General features: G+C 42.7%; 2 protein-coding genes across 4 annotated transcripts in view; one reads left to right on the top strand and one right to left on the bottom strand.

The window, feature by feature from the left end:
- Positions 1–13581, bottom strand: part of ITK (IL2-inducible T-cell kinase) — a 30351-nt gene extending 16770 nt beyond the window's left edge. Inside the window, exons 1-2 of one of the 2 annotated variants that reach the window (XM_010578990.1) lie at positions 13411–13581; positions 398–502 (exon numbers count right to left, since the gene is read on the bottom strand). In XM_010578990.1, coding sequence (XP_010577292.1) covers positions 398–502; positions 13411–13581 — 276 coding nt within the window. The remainder of the gene's footprint in view (positions 1–397; positions 503–13410) is intronic. The other variant, XM_010578991.1, reaches the window with a different exon arrangement.
- Positions 13582–23963: 10382 nt separating this feature from the next.
- MED7 (mediator complex subunit 7) overlaps positions 23964–24186 on the top strand; it is a 1687-nt gene continuing 1464 nt past the window's right edge. Inside the window, exon 1 of one of the 2 annotated variants that reach the window (XM_010578987.1) lies at positions 23964–24058. The gene's annotated coding sequence lies outside the window, so the exon portion shown is untranslated. The remainder of the gene's footprint in view (positions 24059–24186) is intronic. The other variant, XM_010578988.1, reaches the window with a different exon arrangement.

Below are 24186 nucleotides of genomic sequence, written 5' to 3'. Positions count from 1 at the left end.
TCACCAGTTTCTGGTGCAAAGGCCACTGAATGTATTTAGTTGCAGCATCACACAGGCAAATTGGCCAAAACCCTGGGTGGATTCCCCGTGTGACAGATGGGCTTTCTCTGAATATGAATTAGTGCGATAGCTGAATATTGTGTTAAACATGGGATAGGACTAGAAGATCTAATGATCCTTTCCAGTTTAAAACCAATGAGTGGAAGAGTTTATGGATCTTATAATAACACTCAGCCTCTGGTTCCCCAGTTCATTTCAAACCTTGATCTGCTTTTTCTTCCTTTGTTGTTATTCACCCTGGTGTTGGGTTCATTAACGACTGCACTGTGAGGGAGAATTTTCTTGAAATACAAAATTAAGTGACATCCGTATCAGTATGGTCAACAGACAGACTCACCTGGAAAGGATATTTATACTGACAGGGAATGATGATGTCACTTTTCACAATTTCCACACATTTAATCCTGGAAAGTTCCACAGAACCCTTCAAAGTCCTTTTTTTCTAAAAGACAGAGAAAAGCACTTGGTAAATACTAATGATTGTGGATTAAGTGAATAATTAGACAAGATTGTCGAGTCCATGGGAGATTTAATTTTAATGGAACAGAAGCAAATTAACTGATTATGTAAGACATTTGGAAGTATAAAGAATCATTCTCATATATGGCAGCTTTATATGGATTGCACATACACATACACATATTTCAACTCAGCACGTGGATTCTTAGAGAAGCAGTCAAAATGTTTCACTGAAATTCAGGTGTTATTTTTTATTTCCAACAAAATGAAATGCTCTTTTAACCAAAAAGAACTATCTTCATGAAACATTCAGTTTACTGACACTCCTGTTTCATACTGAAAACCTATAAAACAATAAGTATTTTATTAAAAAATATGTGGGTACTGAGAATTTCAAAACTACGCATTTTATCTAAAATGTAACATTTTTACTGCATCTATTTTATAAGAAAAAACTCACTTCTCTGGTTTTGTTCTGTCTGGGTTTTTAGCTAAGAAAAAATAACAGGAAAATTTGAAATAAATAATATCTTCAAAAGCTTGCCGACAAAACTTTTTTTCTGGCAGCTTCTGCTGCGTTATTATTCATCATATACCAGATACCTAGATAACAGTATCAGCAGTTAGGAAAAGGTAGGAAGAGAACAGACATCCAAGTATCCCAACTGCCTCGGCGTACCCTATCTGCTACCAAATCCTCGCCCCGTAGCTCCTTGTTGAGTGGCACTCAGCTTTTGCAAGAGACGGGTGAGGCGGACGCCGGCTCAGGGCAGGTGGGAGCTAAACGAAGGCTTGGTATCTGGTGCACGCTTCTGAAGGATTCACTACAAATGCATTCGCTCTTTGGAGGCAAACGGGTTTCCTGTTTTGATTCGTTTCAGTAGGGATTAAACGCTAGCTGTCTCCTAGCTCAGCTTTGTGACAACGTGACGGAAATCGGTGAGATTTAAGAACCCCCCCAAACACTGCAAAAGCTTCTGTTTTTCAAACACAAGCGCCTGTCAACGGGAGAGAGCATGAACTTCAGCGATTGTGTTGTCCCTGTCACGGGTTATCACTCGGAGACACAGCAAGACTTTGGCAACCTTCTCGCCCTCCCTCAGACCCCAACCCTTCGTGTCCTTCACCCTCCAGCTCCCTCTTGCCCCTTGCTCCCTACATCACCGTGACCCTGCAGCTCTGCCCTGCCGGCAGCGCCGTCCCCACCGCTGTGCTGACCCTCACTCCTGCTCTGTTGCTACCTTTCATCATCACATTTAGTCTAAACCAGGGAAGCAGCTGATGCCACTGGAGGTGGGGTGAGGTTTGCCACAGCGTACTGTCAAACAGCCTCAAAACAGAGAGGCCCCAAGGCTCCTCAAACCTCATTCTTGCACAACTAGCTATTTTGCCTTTGTATACTTGGACTTGAGGAAAGAGAGGGAAATTATTACGGTGTGGTCTCACATTGCTCCTGCTGGACTTTGCTGGTGTATTTAACTTTTGTATTTGTATTTGCTTGCACTTTAACCAGAGCCTCTGGATTTACTGCCAGGACTGTCTCCTGTAGACAACATCTGCCTATGTAGCTCTATGAGGTGGACTGGGATTTTTGTGTATCAATAAACCCAAGGCCGTAAAGCACCCCCAGATGTAAATACCAATTAACTATTGAGAGTATTGCCAAGCCTTAGAAGGCTTTACTGCCCTCCATTTTCACCATCTATTTTCTCTCATTCTTGTCTATTCAATTCTTTCTTCCAGACTTGGCTTCCTCTGTCTCTTCTCCACAACCTCCTCTACCATTTGTTCTGCCCCTGGGACCTCTACCCTTTTGATGAGACACAAAGCCATTTATTTCCTACAAAACCCTTCAATTTTGCTAGCATTGAACCCTCCTTCATCTTATTCCTTTGAAGTCCCAGGGCTTAACCACATGCACTCCTCCTCTGAGGCTTCAGGAAGCAATGCCGTGCCAGTCACACGCTCTGCTCTTTCACTGCAGACTGGTTTTTGTTGATACCTTTCTGGACTCTGCTGAAAGACAAGGTCCAGCCTTCTCAAGGAGCTTTGTGCAGGGATTCTGCAGCTCTCATCACCTACTGTGCTCCTTTTAATCACATAATTCAGCAGCGGAAGCTCCTCATAATCTCATGTTGCAGTGCAACGTCAGGGTGCGTCTCACAGCCAGTGCATTGCCCTGCAGATCCTCCGCAGATGGGACTTTGTTGATAGAAAGCAATTACAGTCCTGTAGCAGCACAAACAACTGGAATTACCACTCACAAACCAGGCATTACCCAGAAACTGGGCTGGAAACTAAATATATCCCTGCTTTTGTGATGCTTGACTGCACTTTAAGCCAACAAAAGCAACTGGGCCATTTGGAAGGGAGTGGAGAGGAAAAGCCTCTTAAAAATGGTCTCCAAAAAACCTCAGAGACTTGTTCCTAAAAGGGCAAGACAAAATATGCTGACAGATCTCCATTTGTTGTTTTCAGTCTGCCCAGAGTATAGTTAAGTAGATGTTTTAGCTGGTTGGTCAGAGAAAACATCAGTGGTCTTACTGCATAATGTGTGTGGAAAGATAACCAAGGCATGCTGCTGTCCCACGAGGAGTACAGTGTGCTGCAGACCAGTCCGTTCTATTCTATTTCTTTTGGTCTGTTGTTTGCAATATGGCAATTCCAGAAAGGAGAGCTAACAGCTCTGAACGGAGCTGGGTGCATCACAAGCCCAACACATTATTGTCTTCATCTTTGGTATTTCACCTCCTCTTGCCACACAGCTCCAGCAGCTCTTTCACTGATTAATTCTTTAGTTTGTGTCTACTGCATAAACCAGATGACCACAATGGTCCCCATTTGCCTTAGACACTAGGACAATCGACTATGGTACAATTGAGATAGCCCTGCCCTGCAACACAAGGCGGCATCTCACCGTGCTTGCTTGGGGAATGAGCCACCCGGCATTTATCACGTGCTAAGACTACACAACCACCAACGCTCCTGCTCACCCATGCCACGGCAGCCTGGCCACCCAACAAAATGAATCACTTTTCGCCAGCCCATGGTCTGGGGCAGGGGAAGGAGCGGGGATGTGGAGCCCATGGCGAGCCGGCAGCAGCGGCTGCAGGTGACGGATCTGCGCCGTGAGCACATTTCCTGACCGTGGCTCTGCACCCTCAGGCTTTGCGAACGTCTAAGATCTTGTAAGATATGGGGCTGTGCAGTCTGAGGAATTTGCTACTTTCTGGCTAACACTTTGCTGGTGCTATTTGTGAAGCCCATTCATCAAATGTGCTGCCAAAGGTCCCTCGGTGGATGCTTAAAGGTTTTGCTGAACCCCACTGTATTTATCAAACGGACCTGGCAAAAAAAGTAGCCACCGGTGCTGGAAGCAGAGGGAAGGGAGGGAGGCCAAATGCCAGGGAGAGGTAAGGCAGGGGTAGGCAGAGCCTTATCCCAGGGATCACGGGAGGAGAGAGCAGGCAGCATTTGCTGGCAGGCAGAAAGGCAGCATGCCATGTTTCATAAAGCCGGCTCGGTTCAAAAGTTGTATATGAACTTGCATCTTGTTTCTTTTGTGCTGTGAGGGGAAAACCAAGCAATTAAGATTCATGCGGCCCCAAACTCCTCGGCAGCGGTCACTACCAAGGGCTCTCCGTGCTGCAGCTGGGCTTTCCTTGCCCTGCGTCACTGGGCGTTTGCGTTCACCTCTCCGTCTCCCCGTACCTCATCCCCATCACCCGCGCGTCCCTTCCTTTGCAATGCCAGCTGCTCCTCCCAGCCCAGCCAGGCACCTCACGGCAGAAAGGAGTAGAGACCCCCCTGTAGCCCTGCTGTGTCCCCCCTTGGATAGGGAGTCCTTCCTCCCGCCACAAGGTCCATCCATGAGCCCATGTTTGCCCACCGCTCCCCAGTTGCAGCTGGATATTTTCTCTCCGTAGAAGGGTAGGGGAAAGCTAATTTATAGCCGCGGTGAAGCAAGGTAGGAAATTCCAGTCCTCTGTAAGCTCAGCCGCAAAAACATTTCCATCAATAAAAGCATTTAATGACCTTCTCTGTAGCATCAGGGTTTTTTTTTTTAAGAATCTGAGCCAAAGTTCATTCCCTGTTTTCACTTACTGTCTTGACTAGAAGGAACTATTCTTAATTGGTGGTTAAGTAGATGAGGGGTCTTTGCCTTGGCCTTTGGCATGACCCCTTGCTCCGTGTCACCTGCTCCGGCTGCGCTCAGTGTACAGCCTGGACAGAGGCAGAAGCTGATTTGGGGGTTTCTTACTCTGTGGGCTTGAGGTGGTGAAATTAAAGCAGGTTATTTTTTTCAATGCTATATACAGTCTCTCAGGAACAGGCAGGGAAAAAAAAAAGCAAAAAAAGCAAAAACTTTAACTTCTGCACACCACTAGAATAAAGTGCATGTAAGTGTGAAAAGAGGCTTGCATGCACACTGAAGTATTTTTAGAGTGGCAACGAGAGACTGCTGTGCTGGCGAGAGCAGTGGCTTCAACATCTGCTGCAGGCACTGGCCTTAAGAGGACTAACGTACCTCTGCAGAGGGCTTATACTTGCACCGTGAATGCTCTCGAGGCCCCTATCCACAGCTCTTACTAGTAACAACAAATTAGTAATGACAATAATAAGACTTAACCATATCATACTACTCTCACCTGTAGCTTTATCGTGCTGGTTTCTAAACCGTGGTACATGTGCACCATGGTGATGGGGAGGTCAAAACAGGCTCAGGTGGGGGCATGAGCTAGTTTCAGGGAGCAGAGGCAATGCAGCTGCCCTAGGGCAGTACTTGAATGCAGGCTGAACTTCACGTGTGCCTTTTAGTAGGGGTTTTTTGTGAAAATCAGTTCCCTTTCTAAAATTTGGAAATACGGTGCTCAGCTTCCATCTGTGTTGCTGTCCTTTGGCTGCACTTCCATATCAAAAAGTGGATTTATTGAACTTCAGTGCTGTAAATTCAACCTGGGGTCTTCACACTTTTTTGCCCCTCATGTATGTTACCACATCATGAAGACTATGGAGTCTAAGTTGGTCCATCAAGCATGCCTAATGCAACCCCGCTGCTTTTAAGAACAGAAACACCTGCGCTGTTGATACACAGGCACAAACAGGACAAAAAAAAAGAGCAGAAATCGTTTCCACTCAGCTGATTAGGGCTAAGAGTGAACAGAAGCAAAAACAGAGAGGGCTCTTGTGTTCCCAGAACCCACAGCTGCAGCTGAATGCCCACAGGGGTGGATGTCTTAAGTAACAAAGTGACAATTTTACGATGTTGCTATTAAGAGCACAGTAATCAATTCTAAATATTCCCCCAGCTATGAAGAGCAAAGGGACATGGTCACAGCTGGGTATCGGAGTGGGCTGCTCCTGCCTCAGCACACAGTCTTGGGTAGCACCTGAGAGCAATGAGCTCAGGCTGACACAAAATAGGAAAACCCCAACAAATCCTAACATAAAAATGCCCGTCTTCAGAATAATTCAGGCTGATTTCAAAATGATTGAAAAAAATATTTAAGGCTGAAGAGTCTTTCTCTCATAGAGCTGTCTCTGAGATTAAAAAGGTTAAATAACGTTTAAGTTTGTACGGTCAGATCCTTCAAGATATTTCCTATTGGCTTCCAGGAAAACATTCGAGGCTGTTTTTGTAGTTTTACTCTAAATAGCAGGTACTGACCACTCCTAGAGACAGGCCACTTGGCTCACAGACCTCTGGTGTGATCTGTGATCACAGTTTTATACTCTCGTGTGCTAAAATTAAGCTTTAGGAATAATATAGGAACACATATCCATTGCTTGCTCTGATTTCTCTCCACATAACTCCATAAGAAAATATTTACCATAGCCATACAGTGTTAAATCTCTACTTGAGCTATTAAAATGTCATTTTATGGATGATATGAGTGCATGGCTTCAAGGCAAGAGGCACCATTACAGGTCTAACCACTGGTAGGAAATAAATGGGCCAACGAACAGACCACTCCAACAGACCTGTCTGTCTCTTTGCAGACAGATTAGTATCAACATGCAGCAGAACCGTTGTGCAAGGTGTAACACCTTCCAATGGCAGAGAGCTCAACTGGCTTGGTGAACTTCATCTTTTTAAATTAGTGACATGTTGCTGCCTTTCAAGTATGATTTTCTTCAGGCCTTGCTGAGCTTCTGAAGTAATCTGGACAGGCATTTCTTGGTTTGCTGAGCTGCCCAAATTCTGCTTATGCCTAAGGTGTTGCAGTCTCCAGTTTACTTGCTACTTGGACTATGGGTCTCTCATAGTCATGTGTTGGTGCTGAGATAGCAATTAAGAACAACACAGAAAAAAGTAACTAGGAGCTTATGAGATATCACTGGAACAACATGGACTTATTTTTAATGGTAATTCCCCTGCTACAGTAATTTTCCACTGACCAAAAGACTCGAATACGAACTTGAACCTCCTTGAACACTGTGTTGATACAATTATTTTCTAGCCCTTATCATATCCCTTATCTATGCATTGCGTATGTGCTGTTTTTATCATTAATAGTTAGGATATTAAGAACTGTTGATTGCCAGATTGATAGAAATTTTGCCTGAACCTTAGCATCGTTCAGTATTTTGGGAGTTCTCTCTCTTACTAGGAACACCGATAGTTTGAGGTTTTATGGGAAATAAATCAATTTAAACAATTTTAAAATGAAATTTGAAACCTAAATTGAGCAATTTGAATTTTGAAAGAAAGTTGTAAGGGATTTTGTATTTCCTGCCAATACTAAGTACTCCAAAGGAGAATCGGAAAGAGGTGATAATTGATAATACTAGGATTTTCAGTAGAGCTCTGACTGTTGCATTATGCTTTAATACCTCCAATATACCCCATTATATTTGACATTTAAATTCCTAAATGTAGCTGTTTGGTTTACATGTCTGTCATAACTATTTTGTCCTCCTTCTTGAATTAAAAAAAAATAATAATTTGTTTTACAGTTTTTTTCACATCTAAAGAACATGAAGGTGTTCTAAAGGTGGGCATACCCTGGATGCAGACTGCACTGAACTCTGTTGAATGACAAAATCAGCTGCAATCAGTGCCTACGATGCCTCCATTCATCTAAGCAGTAGAGATGGAGAAGCACACCTAGGAGTCTGGGGAGGCAGCTGGAGGGCTGTGTCTGCTTCACTGCTGTAACTCATCCATGGGCGCTCCACTGCAGTCCTCGGTCACTGCCATACCTGACTAAAGCAGTTGCAGCCACTAACTTCTTTTTGCCATCCTTTTTCATTCTTAAAGATATAAAAGAAAACATGGGTTGAAGATTTTGCCGCATTCTTAATGTTCTCCAACAAAAGAAAGATCTGAGCTTTGTAATTTGAAGAAAATGGAAGTATCTAACGTTTGCTGGGAAGACAATACTCAGAAGTAATTTTAAAAAATTCTTGGAAGATTAAAGAACAATAAATACCCAGGCAAAGATCTAGTAGGAGCAGAACTGGTATGCGCAGAAAGTGTAAAAAGAAAATTATTATAATCAAATTCTGGAAGATAAAATTAGTTATTCCAGCAAAAAGGAGCTATTTTTATTACCAGACTCTACCACATATTTGTAGAGTTAGAAAGGCCATAGATACCAGACACAGAACAACATGCATTTTGCTTAAAGGAATCTTGTCTAGACAGTATCACCACCCTGAATCATGCCGCAGAAGTCGTGAATGAGAACTACAATAGACAGGAACTTTGTAAGTATCCAGAAAAACATTCGATAAGATGCATCGGAACAGATTGCCCAAAGATGTGAAATCTCTGTCCTTGGCTTTCAAGCAGTGGCTAGTCAATGCTACAGCTGACTTGTTCTAGTATTGGCGATAGTCCCACTCCAGTGTTGATGTAATGCTGGCCCTGTGCATGAAGTCCGACTAAATGAATTTAAGAAGTACCCTCTAGCCAGTATTACCATGATTCTGTGATTTCACAATAGAAATGAGGCTCATTGTGGCAAACAATATGAACTTAATCCTCCCGCAACTCCAATAATACAATCTGGATTATTAAAAAATCCATTTTAAATTTACAGAGGTGTATTAAAGGATTCATTTAATATTAGGCACAGGTTTGTACCTTGTCTCCATCTTATTTAAGGTTGTATTGATTTTATTACATAAAAATTCATTGAAACAGGTGTGAAGTAGACAGATGCCAAGCCTGATTTCTTTGTGGGAGATATGTGTATTATTAATAAATTAGTTGGAGATATGCATCAGAAGACAGATGGTATTGAAAATTCTGGCAAGCAAACAGAACTTGTTAATAAATATATGACAAGTTATGAAGAATGACGTATCTACTCAGATATGCATTTATTTGGAAGGTAGTCTTTAAAATCATAATTAAATTCACTTTAGATGAGGATTATAGCTTCATGAATGTTAAGGTATTCAGAATACACAAAGCAATGAGAAATGGTATGAACGGTCACTCTAATTACAGGAATACCAGAACAGAGAAGAAAAGTTTTAGTCTGTTTACATTAGAGTCTGGGGGGAAAAAAACAAGTCTTTCCAGGGCAGGATGGATAAGTTGGATCCTGTATAGAATAATAAAGGTAAAATGGACTGCTGGACCGAGGAACAAAGTGCTGCTTTTGTTACTGTGGGTAGCTGGACTGCTGCAAGTAACCCAATGTGTAGATAATGCATCAGAAGCAGCTAAAGCATTTTTAGGATGCTGATAAAAGGCTTTTCAGCCAAGTTTATTCCTTTGTTCTCCTGGAACAAGAGGCTGAAAGCAAATTTCAAGACACACTGAAGTCCCATCTTTATATCTGAATATCAAAGATCTGAATGAAAGAGCCCAGGACAAGGCTGACTCATGCTATGTGACCTCTTGAGCATCTGACCAGTGTAGGAAGAATAGTGCTGATGTAAATGAAAAGGGAACTCGGTCCTTTTCTGTGTGCACCTTTCATTGCTGCCTTTAAAAACTGGACTAGTAATAGCCCATGACTGCATGAAGGTATAAAATTTAAAAATATTTATGTGCCTGAACTTCCCAGGTGTTAGGTACAACTTTCCCAGCCCTGAAATGATTCTCAGAATGCCTGTATAGGGCAAGATGCCTGTTTTTGAAGAGACAAAACTGTGGCATAGGGACATGGAGTGCTTCTCCATAGTTGATACAGGCAGATCCAAGCACTCTCCGCAGGTCTGAGCCATGCCAAGATGAGCAGCTCTGAAGCAGAGATCGTGTAATGGTAATGGTACCACACTAGTGTGGTACTAGTCTAGAGACGGTGGCCTATTCACTAAGTGTAGCATCAGCCTCAGGCATCTGTGCCACTTTTAGACTACAGCCAGTTTGAAATACAGGGAGAGATGCTCGTTTCTGCTTGTCCCCATCTAGGTAGGGATGTGGCATGCCGAAGACTATGCAAGAACCTCTACTTAGTATCTGAAATACTAAACTATCTTTCTTCACTCTCATGTCTGCTAACCTGAAGGATTTACCAAAGACTGTAAGCCATTAGGCGGATGGCGTATAGGTAACTCACCAGTTTAAGTCTGTTTGCTAAGTAAGGACATGTGAAACTCCGTCCTAGACACCTCTCCAAAGGGATTCACTTGTCTGTTTCTTTTGCAGTACTGCAGGTCTACTGGCACCCTGAGAGTATCACATAGTGTCTTCACTGTCAGTTATTCTGCTGAGGATCAAACTCATTGAAATAGTTAAAATGATGACTCCCATGTGCTCGTTTACTCAGATGCACAGTAGCTATGAAATCAGACCCTGGAAATGAAGAATTTTTGCCCGTGGAATTGATTTGCATGTTATAATAAAGGCATTTCTGATGTATTTCAGTAGAGACGGGGGTTGAATACATGTGCCTGTTATCAGGGCTTTGCTTTATGTTAAGACAGCCCTGCATTGTGCACTGCGTAATGAATTCCAGAAAACACAGCTTCTTATTGTTGTCAGTTATTGGGGGCTCATTCTCCTAATGAGATATGTAAATATCTTTCATTAACATTAATGGCAAGTGTGTGCTTGGCCCCTGAGGAGAACAGTGCTTTCTGTCTAGCTATGGCCATTACAATGAAAATGCTATTACAGCTATTGCAAAAATTTGCCTTTATGGTGTCGGTTGTCTGGACAGCTTTTGGTATCATTTACAGAATTATCCCTGTATCTCTTTGACCTGTTTATTTCCTTGCTTCGGACTGCTACAGTAAATGTTTAAACACCTTTTTATACCCACAGCATCAGAATGCAAAGAAAGGGCCTGGGTGCTAAACTCTGTTAAAGACAGGCAAAACTTATAAGCCTGGGCTTAATGCCTAAGCGTATGCTTTACTTTAAGCCACTCAATTGAAATCTGTGGGACTTCTCAAACCATTAAGCAGTTCACTAATTGTTTTACCTGACTTTATGCACAGGCTGTTTTTACTGACTGACTGGGGACCAGAGAGGTGGATACCGTATAGTATTGAATGCCAAGTACAGTAAGCCACTGGACAGGTTGGTAAGGGCTTCTTAAAGAAACTCATTGAAAACTCTTATAGAAAACATCCACAGAGATTTCCCTTGAAAAACAGATACTTCAAAAGCCCAGACAGTTGCTGGTCCCATATATATGGTGCAGTACAAATGCCTGAGGATACTCCCCATCCCTGCAGCCAGCTGGCAGAGAACAGCGACGTCCCTACTGCTCTGCCCTAAACCTCCAGAACAGGGGGACCAAATGCGAACTGCCTGCTGGCAATGGGGACAGTCTGTGCTAACCCCTGCAAGTCCCACAAATTATCTAAGAGAGTCCCCGCAGAGCGGAGCCAAACCTGTGCCAGGGCCTGCGCTCCAGAACGAGCACGACAGACCATCGATTTCAACGCCTGCGCACACTCCCTGGTCCTGGTTCAGTCACGGTGATGGACTTAGCCCATGTGTTGGGCAGGTACCGTAATTTTCCCTTCACTAGCTGTGAACTCATTTTCTGGGGGTTCACTCCATTCTCAGCACAAAATAAGATGGTGCTTGCATGGGCTGCCCTAAGCTTTCCCCTCCAGACCAGCAATGGCCTGACCACGCAGAGGTCTCATCGGGATGGTCTGGTTTGGGGGATGATTACTGAAGAGGCTGAGGACTGGTTCTGGGAGTATTTCACAGGACTAACTCTTTTCTCCCAATTTCATAAGAAGTTGTTCTATTCATGCAACAACCTGATTTTGACAGTTTGTGTCAGAAAAAAATCAGCGTTTCAGGAAAATGAGCCCAGTAATTACCCACCGTCCCTCAAATGTGTATAAGGGCCTGAAGTTACATGTGTGTTTACATATACATGTCTACACGGATATAATATGTGCATGTTTAAAATACATAATATATAACATAAAGTAGATAATATATCAAACCCTTCTCTCACCTAATTGACCTTTAGGAAGACTAGGGGAGAAAATTTCCAGGACACTCACATAGCATATGAAATCTATGCCCCGCTGAAAGTCACCAAGTCAGATTTTCCAAACTATTTCAGTGTCTAAAGATGCTGACACAACAGACACCTACTGTCATTCCGCAAAAGTATCTAGGCAAAGTGTACGTTGAATTCATCTCAAGTCCACCAAGAGTCAAAAAGCACCAAAGAAAACTATTTGTGAAGATTTCTCTAAATACCTACATCAGAATCACTTAGATGCTTTTGAAAATTTAACCCAGAATAATTAAGTGGGATAGTTATAATGGAATTTAAAATCTTAAAATAATGGCATTTGGAAGATAGTTTGGAGAGCAGACAAAGAGAGTCTCAACCCAAATATAGACACAGTACGCAGCAATAAATATTATCCTATTTAAATATGGAGGCAAGATAAACATGGACTATAAAATAAAAGCAAGAAAAACATTTTGGTGGGCATATTTGAGAGAAATAACTTGCAAGCAAAATTGACAACCCTTAAAGCTGGTGTCCAACCTCAAGTAGGTTGTGATAAAATACAAGGGCACATCATACTTCGCTTTTCTTGTTGGGTTCAGTTTTAACTTAATTTCCTGTAACTGAGCCAGATCAGATGGTCTGAAGTTGCCAGTGCTGGATAGCAAGGCAGCATGATCCCCAGTTCTGCTCTGCATACAGTAACAGTGCCTAAATATAACAGATTAACAGCATGTTCAGTGACTGTTGGAAAACAAGCAATATTATTTACAACTGTAATGAGGCTCAGCAAACATCCAGCTAAATAGAAGAAGGAAATAATTCTCACTTCACTAGAACACTTAGCACAATGGGGTGCACATATTGACTTCTAATTTTTTTCATACTTAGCAAATCAGGGAAATGCAAGCTTGGAGAAACAATGCCTAGTCTGAGCATGGATCTCATCATCACATCCCTTCTGAAGCTAACTCCGAAGACTAGACATTTTACACATGGCAGCTGAATTTATTTTAAAATGCAAGACTGGTCTCCTACCAGCCATCAGTCTGCTGCCCTGAAGAAAAGAATGAGCGACTGAAGATCTGTGGATGACTTTTTTCACAGATGTAATTGAGGTATACTTGAGATCTTCACAATACACCACTCCAGGCCACCCCTGTACTCATGTGAACTGCCAGGCATACGCTCACACAGCTGTTACACACACCAGTTATAACAGCCCATGCTAAATTCCTACAATAAAACTACATCCTTTCTGTAAAATAGCAGGGCGGTCTTATTCCTCCATGCACACCAAACGTCCACTGACCAGAGCTGTAAATGACCCGTTTGACCATTCTGCAATTTTCAGTGAATGGTGCTGTAGTAAGGACCAGAAATGTTAATAAAATTTAACAAAGATCATCTTTCCCTCCATTAGCATCCTTCCCTTCCTTTAACAAATTTCATCCTTGCCTCCATTACTCTATTATGAGAGAGAAAATGGCTGACGTACCCCATGGCGATGTTCATAGTAAGCCAACTTGGATTTGGTTAAGACAAAGAAGCGCACTTTAAAGTTGGAGGGTGAAGTCCTTCTCTTCTGCTGGGATTTTTTGATCAGCAGTTCCTCCAGGAGCACACAGTTATTCATGGCTGAGCCAAAAATGGTCCTCTCCCAGGACATGGGATGCCTGCCCTGAGCACTGAGTGCCTGTCCAAGAAAGAGACACAAGAAGGAAGACAGTTAATTTAAAAAAAAAGAAAGAAAGTTAATTTAAAAAAAAAAAAAAAGTTTGTTCAAAAGGCAGCGTAGGTGCTTTGAGCTTTATCTTCCCATCTACAGCAAAGCTTCCTTTCTGTCAAACCATAACCACATCCTCTCTGAAGTCATAAAACGAACAGCACATGTTGAAATATACGCTAAGGTAAATGTTGTGGAAAAAATAACACTTGAGGGGACATTCAGTAGATGTGAGTCAATGATTAAGGATTAATTAAAAAGAGGTGTGGCATGATTAAGCATCTGTCTCCTACTCGCCCATTCAGTAAATACAGTTATAAATGCACACACTGAACATGGATGTATAGGATGAGTGTCTCTCCTGTCCTTTTAGAAATAGATCATGCATCCATATTTTTTTTCGAAGGAGTGGTGCTTTCCCATTTAGAGTATGTAACAGTTGATTGTGTGTCTCAGAGATTTCATAGAACTTATTTTGAGGAATTTTCCCACATAACATGAAAGTTCCTACTATGTAAGCAAAGTAAATTATATCCAGGATATGCTTGTATAAGGAATGATAAATGTTTGCAGTCTTTAGATATTTAAACTGAAAACAAACGGTTACAATAACTGATAACTAATTAATTATCATTGGTTACTATTTACTGATTACTGACTGCTTCAGGTGCAGTCTAATGAGTCTGTGGGTGGATGTTCCAGGAGGCGCAGGCACAGCATGCCCTCTGCGGATGCAATCAAGACCAGTGTAATCAGCAGTGAAGCGAGCACAAACATCAAACCAAGCACAACTGGTTTCCTCAGGACTTCAGGGCACCATTCAGGGAAGTCTGCACCAGGCTAAATATGGAAATTAGAAAAAAAAATTAGTATGTACCTAATGCACTCAGTACAACAGCACTGTTATATTTAAAAACAAATGCAATTTGTTTTTCTCTGCTTTTCCATTTTTAATATTTTGTTTATTTTTTATTAGTGTATGTATAAGTGTATTGCTGATGCTATTGAGGATTGGAGCGATGGAGTCTGGCAGAATGTGGGGAAACTGCAAGATAAGTATTTTTATTAATTAGGTATTTCTGAAAATTATTTCAATCTAAATAATTTACCAGTGCTGACTTTTGGCTTTAGTTCAACATAGCATTAGGGTATAAGGAGACAGGTCCCTATTGCTGATATATTTTTAGAGTTGTTTTCAAGCTCCAGTGAAGATGCTTCATTATTTTAAATTCAGTTCATGAGAAAAAAAAAGCTGAACAAATATCAAAATTGCAAACTTTGTTTAAACGAAGACTTGGATTTTATAGGGCAGTTCGTAGACAGACTTGTGAACCGTATTTCTCAACAGAATGTATTGGTTATCCCTCCCCAAAGAAGAGGTGGTATATCCCTTCCCTGCTCTTTTTTGTTATATTGTTTAGGCAGAATGTTCCAGGGATCATGAAATGTTCCTTGCCAATTTTGTTCAATGCCAATTGAGAACCTGCTTTTGCCATAAAAATACAATTTAAAGATAGCACTTGACATACAGGTCTGTAAGAGAATTTGCTAAAGGCAATCCAGTATCATGGAACAGGAACCAGGACAAACAGAAGCTGTTGTGCAGTTGATCCCTACGTATATCTCTCTGTATGTGGTGGTCTTGCTGAAGACGAGATGCAGCACAGAGTGCGCAAGTCTAGCGCAGCTGTGTTTCATTTCTTGGCAGAGTGACTGAGTTCCAAGGAACTCCTGTGGTTGAACAAGAAAGATAACACAAGCCTGTGATCTCCTGAAAAATACTTACTGCTACCAAGGGGGATTTCATATCTATTTGTAGACTAGAATCAATACTCGGGCCAAATTTCCCAATTCTTCTACAAAACAGTTTGTCTCATACAATGCACATATATAAAAAATTCAGTCTGCTGTGAGTTTTCTAAAATCACACTCTGTGTAAACAGCAGCTATTTGGATATTTCCAGACCTTGTTTAAGTGCTTGCACCTCTAAAATATAGGACCACTTTTGCGTGCATGTAACTTTCCTCATGCTTGAGAATTTGCTGGTTTAAACTATGCTCTGAGACCCTTTCTTGTAATTAATGAACCAGAACATAGGCAGTAGAGTGCCCCAACAAATTGTATGGACTTCACTCTGCTAGCACAGCGAATTCCCCCCCAAAAGCTATTGATCTTAATAGCATTTTGCTTGATTTGTGTCAAACAAACCACAGTTTGTAATGTCATTGCATTTTTTGCTATGAACACTTATTTAGGACTATGTTATTCTTTCTAGTCTCTTCTTTGCACTAATTGTCATGTGTTAAGGACTTTCTGAAAAGTCTTTGTAGCTTGGGCCAAGGGGGGTTGCAGTCTGTTGGCAGAGATGTACATGTTGTCTTCTCAGAAAATTAAATATAAATAGAAATGGAAGGGTGTGACACTACAGCTCTGCAGAAAAAGCAAGGCATACAGGACAGCAAAGAGATGAGACACCAACACGTAGACCTCTGAGGGCAGCAATGCTGCTGGAGATGAGAGGATGTGGGGGGAGAAGAGATTCAGCAAGGGTGGCAAGTAGTGGGGGGAGAGCTAAGAAATTCTTTGAATGTAGTGACTGGCAGCTTGATTTCTTCATGAGATAAGAGATGAGTTAGCGGAGGGACATGAAGGGGGGAGCAGTTTGATCAAATGTTCAGATAGGGGTCTTGGCAACTGCACTTCATTTGGCGTAATCGTGGCGTGATGCAATGCGTCGTAGGAGGTCTGACGGGAAGATGCTGTGAGGGTCAAGGCAAGAGGGAAACGTGGGAGAACTGGACAGGCTGAGCTGCTGTGAAAGAGAAGGTACCGGTTTGATACAATGCATGTAGAAGGAAAGACGCACATAGGTCTAAGAACATAATCACAGATTTTTGGCCTGGAGTAATAAAGAATCTGGTAGTTACATCAGAACTAGCAGGATTTAACAGGTGAGATCAGCCATTCTGAGTTTTCCATGGCGAGTTCAAGCTGATGATGGGCCAGACATTAGACAGGGAAAAAAATAAGAATGACTGTAAGGAAGGAAACACATCAACAGAGCCAGATTCAGGTGTCACTGACATAGACACGGGAGCTGATTTCAGTGACAGCTGCTAACTATTCCTGTTTTACACTATCTTTATCAACTGATGACTCTTCACTGCTGAACTGGGGAGGAAGGTAGGGACCGACATATTTTTGTATCCACTCTTGCCACAAATCTACCTGTTCATGTTGCTTTTTCACTTTAATCCCAAACTCCATGTGTAGCAAACGCAAATATTTGAGTGTAGCAAGCCAAAACCAGAATATGAATGCTCTCTAAGTCTAACGAGTATATAACCAGGTTGACATGTATATACAAAAACATATGGTCTAAGAATTTTATTTATATTTAATTATACATTTATGAGACAGTAACCTGTTTATGTGTATTTGAATTTTATTTAACTTCAAAGATCATGATTTCTTGTCCATTTTTTAATTAAAATTCTTTGTTGCTTTTAAGGCATGAACTACAGACATAAATCATATGTCATCATCCACCTGGGTGACTAATAGGTTATAATCCTCTTAAATAAAGCCTCAGTCATTTAAGGGCTTCAGGACCCTTCTACAGTAGAGCATGATATATATATATATGCACAGTTAGGTAGAAATACACCAATTGTCCAGGGCCAAGTTGGCTGCAGAGCTGGAAGATGTGAGGACAAGTCTGTAGAGCTCTACACACAAACTACATAGTTTTCCTGAAAGGGCTCCTTGGGTGAGCTGGAATATCTCGCTAACACAGGTATCTCATTTCTGGAACCTGACCTTGTATGACGGTGCAGTGCTACATTGAACACTCCTTTTGTTCAAGGCTTTTGGGACCGCTATATATTGCATGGTACAGAAATTCTGTATCCGTAATAGAAAGGAATTAAATATAACTGTCTTAAGTATCTTAAAAATACAGTAAGTCTATCCTTTAAGATGAGGAGACAAAGCCTGATGAATTTTTTAGGTCTCCTACATCTTCTCTGCTGAGGTGCCTTTATAAAACCTGCTACCATGTAACCTTTGACACTTTTCCATCTGTATGCAGGGAACTCTGAAATATTTTAAATATTTCAGATTTAAGTTTGAGCTGCTGTGTGCACTAAATTCTCCTATGTGCTGGGCAAGTTGAGGTTACAGATAGACTTATCAACTGTGGCCTTAGTGGGCTCCTTTTATTTTTTCTTTCAGTCACTTTTGTTCTTCCCTTGCTACCTCCTGCAAACTGATCTATTTCTGCTCTGAAAAATGTTATTTCAGGGATTGGATTTTTTCTTAGGGGATTTACCCAGATTATGCAGTTCACACTTTTATTACTGCAGACCGTGGAAATCTCCCCACCCGCACATCCTGCTCTGATACCAATGCTTATGTCCTGAAGGCGGCAGAGAAATTTATAAAGTTAAATATAGATAGGTTTAGTTTTTTGTAAAAAAACAGACCGGAAGGATGCCACTATATCTTCACTCTTCACATAAAACGACCTGTATACTTCTATCATGTAATATTTGGGCCAGGTTTACTGCCTGGGTGCCAGCTCTTCCTTTTCACCAGCTGCTCAATATGATGATTATCATTCAAGTTCCAAGCTTCCAGAATTCAACCCATTTTGCTACTTCACATTTTTAGAGTGTGAGAAACTCTATTTAGGTTACTCAGCTGTCTTGCTTCTTTGGCAGTTCATTATCACCCCAATAAACATGTCTCCAGTAGACCCAAAGAATAAGACAGAAAGCTGCAGAAAAGGGGAAGAATTAGCCTGGTCTTTACAAGCCAGATGCATCCAGCTTTCCTCTAGGTCTTACAACTGCACCTTTGAATCTGCTCACACTGCTCCCAGTGACCAAGGGACTTGCTCTTGTAGAACCAGAGCAAGATTCTCCTGTGAACTGTTCGGGAGCCCTGGGAAAGTAGATGCCTTGTTCTGAGCATCTGCTAGGAGGATGTAGTGAATTATCCACTATTTGAATGCCTGAAGCGAATCACTCCCAGGCTTACTGATGTTGGCAGTAACATAGAGAACATGCTTTATATGGGTGAACTTGCACAGGGTTAGGACAGGGTCTTCTGTGACAAAGGTACAAATAATACTTTGCTCAGCTGTTCTCTAGGGCAAAAATGCAGAAAGGAAAACCTGGTTTCATCAGGTCATACCCAAACTGGGAATTTGTTCCAGCTCCTTTTATTAGTGCCTGCCTATCGTGGTTCCTGTCTGTTACTATTTCCTTCTGAAGACAAAGGCATGACTTACACTGCTGGCAAAACTGCAGTGCTGCAAATCCTGCAGTTTATTCTGGCAATATGACGTTTGTAGCTACCCGGGTTGCTGATGGCTGGGTAGGGATTACTTCTTCATGCCATGCAGATGCATTTTTTGAGACATGTTCATTTACGAGTTAGAATAGGCAGTCACCACAGGCGTGTGACCAAGTAAAGACCCACCATTAATGTCTGGCTTAAAAATCAGGTAGGGGGGGTTGCTTCCAGAAACAACATTAAGACTATGAGCATAGGAAAGAGTGCTGGCTGATTCTATCAAAATGTGCCTGGATTTTGAGCCATGTCAATTTATTAATCAGTAGTGAGATACTTGTTTCATTGCTAAATAACCATGCAGGCTCTGTGCTGAGATTTGAATCTGTTTGAATCTGGTAATAGGTTGTTTACCAAGAAACAGTTCAACTGTCATGTGCATTGAAGATTGGTGTGCCCCAGTTTTTACATGACAGGAACATTAAACTTCTTTCCTGCATTAGCAGGCACACCAATAGGCTGCAGCTGATATTTTAGTCTGGGGAGTCGGAGAACAGTCAGCACAGTACTGCACTGCAAATTCATTAATTCCCAAAGCCACAGCAGGAGACAGGGAGATGGGAATTAACTACAGCAGATGGAGACATAAAGCTTGCTTAAGTCCCCTTCACCCCCAACAGTCTCCTTTTCTTTTCCCCTCCTCCCTGGTATATCCTGCAACAAAGCCTATAACAATCACCAAAAAAGGAAATTCCTGAGCTCATTGCTTAACTAGGCTGTAAGATGTAACACTCAACCTAAACCCAACAAGAGACTGGAACTGAGTTTCATTTTGGGGTTATTTTTCAGACAATGTGGAAAAAAACCACCACACTTTTATTTCTATTTAGACTGCAATAGCAATCAAAAATGGAAGAAATATATTCTAGCACAGAAGTGAGCAGCGCTGTTCTAAGACCATGCATGGGGTTTGTATTTACTGTGCTTGTACAATGCTTGGATTCAAAGTCTGCTAAAATAACTTAGCATATTGCAATAGCACACACTGTACACACTGCTGCTGAATTAACAGAACTGGAATGCCTGATAATGAAACATGCCAATTTGCCTAAAATTAGTTATGAAGAAAAACAACATAAACTTAACTAAAGCAATAAATTAATATGCCGTGTCTTTGATGCGGAGAATATCACTGTACCGATTCACCATCTGCTGAAGGGGTGTCCAGGTTCATTCCCACAATTTGGAGATGCTGTAGGAATTGTGCTGTATTATCAGTGGTAGGCTTGTACTGGATAGCATTCTTATTTCAGAAAAGAGCTGAAATGCAGCAGAAAGCAAATTGTAAAGTACTGCGCATGACACTCAGCATCATTCTTAATTTCTCATTTGGAACCACTGTAAAGAGAAATGTTAGCAGCTCCCCACAGGCTGGAAAGGGCCATCCATGGGTCTTCTGAGAATCAGCCATGCTACCAAGAATGAGACTGAAACCCTTTTTTCTTCTTTCACTAGTTGACGTTATATCCCCTCTGTCTCGGCCACTACATACAGACTGGAAAAATGACTCAAGAACATCACAGAGATCAGGTAAAAAACAAGTGCTTGGCCCCCCACTGTCTTCCACTTTTTGAAGTCACAGCATTTTACATCCTTGCTGCACAGTTCGCTGAGTCCAACACACTAGAGAATCAAGCTCAGCTCCTGTTGAAAGAATGTGAAATCAAAGTCTGGAAAGTCCAATAAAACCAAAGCTGTGTTAGTACCTCCTACTACATGGGTTTTCTCGTGCCTCTCTGGAGGTGGTGCTTTTTATTCCTTGCCCATCTTTCAGGTTATGATGTAATAAGATGATTTGAGACAAGCTAAGAGCTTGCTGCCACGGAAACAAGGAGAACCAGTCCCCTCACCATTTCCCTGACCTCCTCCCTTCCTTCTGCCTATGCCCCCTCCTCTCTTAAAAGCTCACCCTGATGCTCACAGGATACACAGCACAGTGAGTTGATTTAACTCACTAGAAGCGCTGAAAACTTAATCCAGAAAAATTACCATAATGTTTTCTGTGGGGTTTGTAGTTGCATCAGTTTGCTTTGCAATCCAATGCCTGACGGTGATGGCACAAAGTAGTGAGAAGAAAGGACTCCACAGCCAGAAGTCGGAGGCTGGAGGAGCAGTGAAGGAAGAAAAGAGAGCAGAACCAGGAGGAAATAGTAGGGGAGGAGGGTGAAGGAATGAGACCTCCCTTTCCAAAGCAGAAATGTGGCACGGAACTGCATACATTCAGTATGGAACTGCATCCTTGCCTGTGTTTGAAAACCATGCTCTCAGTTCCATATTTATGTGCCTTGCTAAGATCTGCATCTCCATTCTGGAGTACTTTCACTTCTTCAGAACGATTATTTGTGTGCATTGAAGTAGTACTTAGAAACAAGCACCATGTTTAAAAAAAAAAAGAAAAGCTAAGCCATCTTGGATCCCCCCCTGGCTGATAGTACACGATATTCTGCTCTGAACTGTTTAGGTTCTCAACTGACAAGATCACCAGCTGATGAAAGAAGCAATGTGGTAAGTATTTTGATTTTATGAATGAAGATTAAAGGTCTCTTAAATCTTCCTGCTGATCCCAAAGGACATTGTGGCTTAATATGGAGAGTTTGAATGACTGGTTCATGTCAAAGAGCAAGCCTGTGGCTCAGGAGACTACCAGAGTCCCAGTTCAATGCCTGCACCCAAAGCACTCCTTCACTCTGTAGAGATCGTAAGTTCCATAGCCGTGGTAGGAAAGTGGTGACTGGTAGCAACTTTTTAAACTTCTTAATCCTTTAACTTGTTTGATTTTTTAAGTCTTGATTGTCAAAATAATTAAAGCATACAATATTTATATTAGAATCAAGTTACCTTTTGTGCCTTCCAGTTTTCTTAAAGGTGGCTCTTACTAAGATTGTGTACTAGGACAGCTCCTACATTTCAAAGGGATGGTTGGCCCAGGTCCAGTGCTGAAATGCTGAAAACGGAACACAACATGGGCAAACCACCTTATCCTGTTACATTTTTTCTGCACTGTGCTGCCCACCGTGGCTGCTCATTAGGGTATTTCTGCACAAAGAATAAGAGCTTTCTATACCCAGGCTCATGGGTCTGAGCAAGCTATTCACACTTGTGACATTTCAGTCCGTATGGATACGTTCCTGAAAAGAACACTAGATTAATTCACATCTTGGGGCACCACAAAATCCTTCATGTAAGGACGTTTGTCTCACTTTTTAAGTAGAAGTAATGGCATCAAGGGCAGAAAATGTGAAGATACTGCTTCATATATCTGATGGCATCAGATCTGTCAGTCTAGAGACTAGTGACAAATACAGATTATGCCCAGATCAACTTAGTGTCAGTTTTCCCTAAATCAAAGTTGTGAGTCATTACCAAATGGCAAGAAATGTTTGAAAACATAATGTAGGCCATATCCATATGTACATATACATGGATAAATTCTAAACTATAATCATACTGATGACATCAATCTGTATGAATACAGAGAAAAGGACAAACCTTTAACTCAGACTAAGTAATGAAGAGAGAATGAAACAATGTAATAATTAGCAACATCATGTGAAATGTGTAAATACTGTACTGCACTGTCAGAGAACAACAGCATCGAACTTTATAACAGGAGAGACTTCTTCAGCAAGTTCACTGAAGTTCCTTCCTATGTGACAGACACTCACTACATAATCTGAGAACAAATGCCTCAAAGGGGGGTTGTTTCCTCCCCAAAATATACTTTGCTTAAAAATGAAAATAGATCAGCCTATTCTGCAGTCAGGGTTGCGCTCATTGTCAGTTGTAGAGTGTTTGGTTTGGAGTATTTAAATATGTATTCAGATGTTCAGTAAAATGCGAGCAGTAAATTTTTTTCAGGTTTTCTAGTCACTTAAACCTAACTATTCTGGTGTTCCTTTCCATTGTTTTAGAAATAATTAAGAGGATCCAAAGTAGTTATCACTCAATCAAAACTTTTTTTTTGGTGAAACGATCAATCTTGAAAAGTGAATCTTTTCACTTTTCACAAATGATACTGCGTGTGCACGCAACGGGTCCCGTCAGACAAAGGCCACTGCTGCCATCTGCTGAGGAAGAGAGAAAACGGGACGTCAATGGCCAAGTGTCAAGAATCCTTTCCCGTTGGCCATTTCAGGGAGAAATTCCTGGAGAGGTGATGCCAGCAAGCCCAGCTCCCCACGATCCACAAGGTGAAAAACTCAAACCCACCATTTTTTCTTCAACTCCTCATAAAACAAAACTGAAAACAACGGAGCCCAGCTGTTTGTTACAGTCTTTATGCGGTCAGGTTTAGTGTATTCAGCTGAAGGAACGACGCAAACGCGTTCCAGGGTAACGTCTTCATTTCACGGCCGGGGTAATGCCCGCATTTCTGATGCGTGGAACCACGACATACCACAGGATCACCACAGCCCGCATCTCCGCGTCATTCGGCGGATAACGCCTACGAATCGTGCTGGCCGATCCCGATCCGAGTATGTTCCTTCGAAGCAGTCCCTGCTTCCCAGCAGCAGGGACGCTCCGACCCAAACGCCTGTCTCCAAGCCCGGGGCCGAACTCTCCGGCCCCAGCCCTGCCAACGCCAGGCCGCTCGCTCCCGCCCCCCACAGGCCTTTGGCCTCGCCGCCTCAGGAGCGGCTTCTGGTGAGGGGGCCCCGCACCCCGGGGAGACCCACAACAGCGGTGGGGATGCGGCCCCCCCGTCCCTCCTGGGCTGCCTGCTGCCACTTCCTGGGACACGGCAGCCCCTGCCCGGGCGCCAGCCCCTTGCGGCCGCGGCCATTACGCGCCCTCCGCCCTCCTCACTCCGCGCCGGCCCGGTGCTCGGCACCGCCTCCCGAGGGAACCCTCTGCGGTGAGTGGAGCGAGCTTCTGACCGGTGTTCGGAAGGGCCAATCAGAGCGTGCAGCCGCGCCGACGGCGAGCCAATAGAGAGGCAGGGAAGCCGAGGGCTGGCCGGAAGCGAGGCGCCCGGCGGTTGCGCTGAGGGGAGCTCGGCGGGGAGGTGAGGATCGGCGGCTCCCGCGGGTCGCGGGCTCCCGGCGGGGCTGTCCCCTTCGCCGGGTACGTGGTCAGTCGCCGATGGGATCTCGCCGTAGTGCGATCCCGGCTTTTCTCGCTTCAGCAGTGGCCTGGAGAACCCCGCGGCGCGGCTGGGCCTTCCCAGAGCCTGGCCTGGCCCGGGGCAGGGC

The sequence above is a fragment of the Haliaeetus leucocephalus genome, unplaced genomic scaffold (assembly GCF_000737465.1).
Source record: "Haliaeetus leucocephalus isolate CR32 unplaced genomic scaffold, Haliaeetus_leucocephalus-4.0 Scaffold656, whole genome shotgun sequence".
Taxonomy (NCBI): Eukaryota; Metazoa; Chordata; class Aves; order Accipitriformes; family Accipitridae; genus Haliaeetus; species Haliaeetus leucocephalus.
The sequence above is the reverse complement of the archived record's forward strand: the minus strand, read 5'-3'. Positions and strand labels throughout refer to the sequence as shown.